General features: G+C 37.4%; 1 protein-coding gene across 2 annotated transcripts; it reads right to left on the bottom strand.

Moving 5' to 3' along the window:
* Positions 1 to 2,330: 2,330 nt before the first annotated feature.
* On the bottom strand, positions 2,331 to 5,197 carry ccnj (cyclin J). Of its 2 annotated transcripts, none has more exons than XM_027174854.2 (6): positions 5,044 to 5,197; positions 4,470 to 4,595; positions 4,166 to 4,376; positions 3,711 to 4,010; positions 3,395 to 3,554; positions 2,331 to 3,178 (listed from the first exon to the last, which is right to left on the bottom strand). In XM_027174854.2, the coding sequence occupies exons 2-6, from the start codon at positions 4,536 to 4,538 to the stop codon at positions 2,812 to 2,814; spliced, it is 1,107 nt and encodes a 368-aa protein (XP_027030655.1). In that variant the 5' UTR covers positions 4,539 to 4,595; positions 5,044 to 5,197; the 3' UTR covers positions 2,331 to 2,811. The 2 variants fall into 2 exon arrangements, with proteins under 2 accessions (XP_027030655.1, XP_027030657.1); XM_027174856.2 differs by having other exon boundaries at positions 4,470 to 4,559; positions 5,044 to 5,196.
* Between the last annotated feature and the right edge of the window lie 2,319 nt (positions 5,198 to 7,516).

Raw genomic sequence — 7,516 nt, 5'->3', positions numbered from 1 at the left:
AGTGCCCATTATCCCTTATGTTCCTATCACTACATCAGATAAATACTAATATTTATTGGATCTAATAAAAACACAGCACCAACTATACCAGTCTAGAACTGGAATCAAACGCAATTAAGAATTAATTTCAATACAAACATATTTAATGCTTCCTTTTCCATCTAAGGGTGTTCCATCACCTCAGCCACCTCAGGCTTGTCTAATATTAATCTTGAATAATGATTCAATTGTTCGATATTTTTCTATACCTGTACTTCTGTGAAGCTGCTTTGAGACTGTGAATTTTTTGAAGTATACAAATGATATACAATATATACAAATAAATGTAATTGAATAGAAGTCTTGTATAATATTAATCTTGAACTTATGTTCTGTTAAGCTGCTTTGAGACAATGTCCACTGTTAACAGCGCTATACAAATAAAACTGAATTGAATTCAAGTAGGAATTAAATCGAAGTAAAGTGTAATACATATTAATGATGAAATGATTCTGAGAATTATACTGTATAAATAATCAGGTTCATAATAATGATGTTAGTGTGATATGTATGATAGAAGCATTTGCATATGTAATGGATTTGGGGTTTTACAGTCACCATCCACTTTTTCAGGAACACTCTGCCAGCCAACTCATAGCCAACAAATAGCCAATCATGTGCACATCAGACATCTGAAGAGGAGAAATGGCTGGATAGGCTAGTTTATTTCAGAAATTATTGATTTTCTTTTAAGAACGTAGATAAAACTGTGAGAAAAACAAAAAACATCCAGTGAGCAGCTTGTTGATGAGAGAGGTCAGAAGATAATGGCCAGACTGGTTCAAGCTAACAGGAAGTCAAATTGAAGGTAGTCTACAGCAGTCTTAAGCAGATGGTAGAGTCAGAATTTGGCATCCTCATGATGAAGCCATGGACCCAAGCTGGCATGTGTCAACAGTTCAGGCTGCTGGTGGTGGTGTAATGTTGTGGGCAGTGTTTTCTTGGCACACGTTTGTCCCCTTAATCCACATTTGGCTCTTGCCCAGACACTAGATTCGAATCATATAAAGCACATTTGGGATGTGGTAGAGCAGATATGCATAAGATTAAAGTGTAGCTGATAAATCTGCAGCAATTTAGTGATATCGTCTCAACACGGACAAGAATTTCAAAGAAATGTTTCTATTACCTTGTTTGTGAAATACGTGCCACACACAAATCTATGCTGTTCAGAGAGCAAAGGTTGGTCTTAGCCAGTATTATTATAATTTTCCTAATAAAGATTCTTGGGAATGCATTTATTCTTATTATATCAACTGTACCTTGGAAAGAAGTCTGTTCCAGGAATAGATTTTCCATGTTAAATTCAACTCTGATGCCTTTAAATGGTGAAAAATGTCTAAAACGTACCAATGAGTTTAAAACCATCTGGCATCTGTTAGATGTTATTTCACTGCTAAACCCTGGGGTTTTGCATGTCTGCAGGATATTTTTGTGTTTGTGTGCAATTTATGCATTATTTTATACTTTATATATTGAGATATATATACACATGATATTTGATATACAAATAATCAAGAGTATTGGGAGAGACATGGATCAAGTCATAGGTACTGTTATAAAAGTCAGTGTGTGGATTTTAAGGAGGCAAACATAATACATTTCATCTTCCATGTATGATCTACTGAAATGAATCCAGTATTTTTTGGAAACTTAGAGTTGTAACTGGATATAATTGATGTTTATGATATTGGGACTGAGAGAAATGGAAAAGCTTAGATAGCATAAAAGATTTGCTGACTTTAGATAAGCCAGAAAGTTTTGAAATTGTAAATGTCTCAGTTACAAATCACATCCCCACAATAAGGGGTTTTGGAGTGCAGTTTTATCTTTTGTTGTAATTGTATCGAAAAGCCTTATGTTTGTATTGATTTAAGTGTTAGCTGTAGATTGAAAGGAGAATTTTCAGCTAAGCATATATCATTTTTATTCTAAAAGTAAAGATGCAATACCTGGTCGATGCAGTCTTTACAATTCATTAAAATATTTGTTTTAAGAAATCCTGGTCAGAGTTGTAGTGGATCTGGAACATATCCTAAGAATACTGAATGAGATGCCAGCTCATCACAGTGCATGAATACACACACACAAAGTACACACAGCAATTTGGCACAATCAATCAACAACCCAGCATGTTTTTAAAAGCTGGGATGAAAACCCACATGGATCCACCCAAAGACTATGGAGCTGTAAGGCATTAATACCATGTCAATACATTAATACAATTATACACCATAATTGTTATAACGCATGTTATTTTAGTGCTCAAAAACAGGATCAGATCAATAAAGCAGAATGCAACTGAAATATGTTGTACAATAATAGTACAACATATTTTTATTTATTTTAAAAATGTTTGGTACCAAAGTGCATTTGTAACATCACAGGGTAACGGCCTACATTCAACGCTTTTGAGGTATTCTGGCTATCACTGGCATAAGCTTGTTGGTGCTGATAAAAATCACACCGTATTTTTCTAATCAAGTAGCAAGGATATATATATATAAAAAAAATAATACCGTTGTCAGTGCAAAAAAAACACAAAAAAAACCACAAATGAAAAATCTGCAAAAATGAAGAAAAAAAATGCAAGTCTCTCAGAATTGCATATTATGCTAACTTTGTCCATTACTTCAGTGTTTTTTGGATTCTTAAAACAGGTTTCAGAGCTTGAATTATTGAGCTTGAGATGCAAAGCTTGGCATTACCATAGTTTTCCAAAGTTTGCTTCATGTTCACATAAATGTCCTTTATGTTTGTAGCCAGGGACCATCACCTGTTGAAGCACGGTGCTGTGCATGAGTAAACAGAGTTCACCTGGTATGGCCTATTCGGCATCTTCATCTTAGCCTCCAGTGGCACAGAGATAGTCTGTGGTTGTGTTTGCCCATGTGATGGGCCACTAGACACCTGCAGAGATCCACTGTGGCACAGGTAGGCACCTGAGGAATGGGCCGAGACCAGCACAGGTTGGCAGCTCTGCTGGGCGTATTGCAAAGCCGGTCTGTGGACATACTGGGCTACTGTGGCACTCTGGCTTTGTGCTGTGTACCCGGTTTGCCCTGGCTGTGGACCGGGCTGCTGCTGCTGCTGCTGGCACTTCTGTTTGTTGGCTTCATTTACATCACTATCATGGGCACTATGAAGAAAATAAAGCCTTACAGTCAGCACAAAAATAAAATTAAAAAAAGTGACCGCAATGCTGTCAGCTAAGAAATTGTAGGATATAATGTTTCTTTAACAAAAATCTATAAGATTTTTTTTATTGATGATTAACAACTAAAAATGTCCTTTTCGTAATTTTGTAATACATTTTGTATAAATGTACTAAAAGGTACATTAAGCAGTCACTCACTGAAGCAGACTCTCCACACAGGGCAGTAACTGCTCCCAGGTGTAGGTGGACTGGCGCTGTAGACGAGGTGGCCAGGTCGGAGCCAAATGCAGAATTACCCGAGATGAAGCTACACAAGCAGCAGCTACCAATGATGGTGCAAATCGTAGAAATGAATGGTCTAGGAATAAAAATGCAAATTTAAAAAACATTAAGAAAAGCTTTTAGTGCATCCGAGAACTCTTATTTGTTATGAATATGTAAAGAGGTATATGACTTATTCTGAAAGAAGGTTTCAAACCAGTGAATCAAATCAATTTAAATGAGGCAACATTACCTTGCAAAGAGACTTCCAGAAAGTAATCTGCATATTTGTTCATATACAACATTGTCTTCTCCAAGCATGCCATTGGCCAGCCATCATGTAGATCGGTTTCACTGACCGCAATTGACAGGTAATACTCAATAAAGTGTGCAGCAGTGGGTAAATATAGGTTCCAGTGGAAGGTCTCTAGGAGCAGTAGCTCCATGTGCAATAGGCCCTGTTTGGTCAACACCAGGTTCATAGAGCTCATGCAAGTGAGGCTGTTGAGGGTTTCCAGCTTAGGCACTCGGTCCTCTCTCTCTTCAAATTTACCTGGCACAAAATGGTTAAAGATCAACTTGCATGCATTTATCATTATATCAGCTGCACCTGTAATATAGCTGGATACAGTTTGTCAGCTGCCCTCCATCCTGTACGACAAAATATATGACATATAATCAGTACAAAGAGAACCGCAAGCAACTTACTAGCCAAAAGTAGGCAAGAAAGAGCCACCATGTGAAGCTGCTGCACAGAGATGTCATAGCGGTCCATGAAGAGGTCCAGCAGGTACACGGCCAGGTGTCGAGCTGCAGGACACAGCCTGAACCGGTTGCTCACAATGGCTATGAGGTCTGCAAAGTAGCGCCTGAGGTTCAGTTGTGGGGACTGACCTTTATAAAGAGGCAACCTCAGCTCCTTCAAAAGAGAGGCACGAAAGTCCGTTGTGACCACGAACAAATGCAGACAACAGCGTTAAGAAAACAAAAGTTAGAATACAAAGATATAGACCTTGTAGCGAAGAGCATGGTATATATCTCCAGCAAGTTGGCCTTTCCACCACTGGCCCTCCAGCTCCATTGGGTGAGAAGTGACAGGATGCTTTTTGAATCAGACAGAGAGCTGAGTCAATGCAGCCTATGCAGAGAAACTTACTTTCAAACGAGAAAACAGCTTGTAACAAAACGCTCCAGTGCAAACTACTGCAAACGTGCAACTACCAACTCCTCTAATTGCAAAGGTCACCTCCCATTCAATATCCACTCGGTGCTCACGAGCAATAAGGGGAAAAAGTGCTCGAGTCTGACACACTGATTATCACCCATTGGTTCAGTCTGTAACCAATAGCTGTCTCAATCAAGGGCTGCTAATTTACATACATTAACAAGTAGCACGCGACCAACGTGGTTGCTTTGTCAGTTCTAACTATAGCCAGTTTAAATGCTAACAATAGTCTTTAAGCTCAAATACAGATGATTGTGTCAGAAGGAAATGTGTGCTTTTAACATCACGCATGATTTCCAAGAGCCCACGTTATACTGTACCATTTCGAGCCCTAAGCCTATCTATAAACCTGAGTACTTACCCCTACAAAAAGGAAACCTGAACACACACTACAAATTAGCTAATTATCCGGCACTTTGAAATAGAAGTAGAACGATCAAAGAGCGCCAGTGGCGGTGTTTATGTTTACAATGAAACATCAGAGTTGTGCTATAAAGCGACACGCCGCACAGAAACCATTCCCTCTATCAGCCAATTGGATTCTTTCTTACAATCCCCCAAACATCAGCGAGCAACCAATCAGCGGCAGGGTTGCATTGACGTCACGGAAGCAGCAACACGAGGATTCTATGTCTTAATAAAACGTCAGCAAAGCATAACATCATATAATATAACATGCTATACGGCGTATAGTGCTGGGATTTATTACCAACAAATATTTCCTACATAGAAAATATGGTGAAAATGGCTAAAATGTGCAGTGCTGGAAACTAAAGTTTTGGATAAATTATTTGTTGTACTGGGGTCAAAAGTACATCATGTTGTAAACTTCCTATGACTCCTTTCAGTTAGTCTAATAAGTACATGCTTCTGAAATATAGCTACTTTAGGTAACACAGGTTATAAGAACAATGCAAAATGTTTATCTGAATTTAAAATGTTGTAAAATCTTTACTCTTGATCTGATGTAAACAATGATTAAAAATGACACTGTATTACTGTTGAATTCTCAAAGCATCAGGTGATGATTCATTTTCTATAACAGCAGTTCTGACCTAGTGCCACCAGTAATTCAGATCACACGTTATATCTTATTAAATAATATTTAATTATTTCTATAGCAACAGATAGATAGATAGATAGATAGATAGATAGATAGATAGATAGATAGATAGATAGATAGAACTTTATTGTCATTACATAGTACAGATACACAGCAAAACACGAAATGCAGTTTGGCATCTACCAGAAGTGCAAAGAATAGCAATTATGCGAACAAACAACTCATTCACACAGATTTATAATTCCATAATCAATACGTAATAATAAACCTACTGAGAAATTTTGCTATTTAAGAAAAATATAAACCAACGTTAGTGGTTCGTAACAGTCAGGATGGTTTTTTTTAATCAGTGAATCGTGACAATCAGGTGATATTAGGGGTTTGTTTGGATGATCACGTCCAGGTCACATCTATTATTAAAATGATTCCAATTTTTGTAAAAGTAATTACAATGATTACAATGTTTGTGACAAATATTGGGGGTGTGTATCAGTGATACTTTCTTTCAGCAGCTACAGTCAGAATAATCTGCTAAAAGCAAAATGCACAAAAATGCTGGTCATGACAATATCTTTGCATTGTGTAGAAGATTTTAATTTTAATGGGTAAAATATGTTTTTAATCAGATCCCCCATGGTAGATTGTTTTGTCTCATTTGATACATGATTTAATGTTTTTTAAGCAATAAAGCTTTTTCTGATTCTGATAATTAACCATCTCACATTCATGGTGAGACCACCAATGTATTTGTAACGTAATATGGGTCCCATACAGCAATATTGCCCAGGAAATTTCTTGCCTTGTTATTGCTAAGCCGGCACTAATTCTGGATAACCAGGAACTCTGACTGTTATCCCAAGTTCATAGAAAGACAGATATATAACTAGCATCCTATTTGTCTCTTCTCAAATGTCAGGGCAGTGAGTCTCAACTGGTCGACACATTAGGCAAATCTTTGTGGAATTGCATGCCTATAGGCCATGATGATGACATTCTTATACAAGAAAGTCCCTTGTGTTTCGTTCATAACTGAGAATCAGATGGCCAGCTCTTGTTCTAAGTAGCACTGCAGGGAATGGACTGGGAACAAAGAATGGCGTACACTCTACAGGTTACTTTTCATGGAATGCTGCAAGGTAAATTGGATTACAAACTGGGTAAATATGATGTTGGGTGGAAACCCCAGCTTAGTTTTTAGAGGTTCATTTCAGGTTTAGGAGCCACCACTTTCGGGGCAACAATTAAGGGTAAATGGCTGAAAAACTTTTTAGCCTAAGGAAGAAAATGTTGCAAGCCCACCAGAGAACATCACATGGAAATGAGGGGGAAAACCACTCAGCCACCTCTAGGGCACTTTGTTAGCTTTAGGACATGTGACCTGTAGATAACACTGTAGTCACAAGTTGCAATGCTGATAAATCCATATGGTGTACATGTGATTTTTGTATTTGAGGCAATAAGAACAGATATTGGGTGAACAACAGTATTTGGGATAAGTGGAAAAAAAATTGTGTGAAATCAATTATTTATAATAGTAAAAGAAGTAAAAAGAAGTTCAAATGATAATAGTCTGCACTTCACCAGGTTATAGTCAAAATATGTTATCACAATATGGGAGTCATGAATGATGTTTCAAATAGGCTTTGTTTGAGCTAGTTATGTTATTCAGAATGTTGTTTTTATGTAAAACTGTTACACAGGTTGTTTTATGCAAATGATTAACTGTATCACAATAGTATGTACTGACTGGCCACTTCAAATGAAAGAACCC

Source organism: Tachysurus fulvidraco, chromosome 4 (genome assembly GCF_022655615.1).
Source record: "Tachysurus fulvidraco isolate hzauxx_2018 chromosome 4, HZAU_PFXX_2.0, whole genome shotgun sequence".
NCBI classification, from domain to species: Eukaryota; Metazoa; Chordata; class Actinopteri; order Siluriformes; family Bagridae; genus Tachysurus; species Tachysurus fulvidraco.
This window is presented reverse-complemented; position numbering and strand designations above follow the sequence as displayed.

Bases quoted from the DNA above. Each gene is read 5' to 3' on its own strand.
- ccnj (XM_027174854.2), bottom strand. From the start codon at position 4,538: ATGGAGCTGGAGGGCCAGTGGTGGAAAGGCCAACTTGCTGGAGATATA. The intron at 4,377-4,469 runs GTCTATATCTTT...TCTCTTTTGAAG, and splicing joins ACCATGCTCTTCGCTACAAG to GAGCTGAGGTTGCCTCTTTA. The intron at 3,555-3,710 runs GTAATGTTGCCT...TTTTATTCCTAG, and splicing joins TCTGGAAGTCTCTTTGCAAG to ACCATTCATTTCTACGATTT.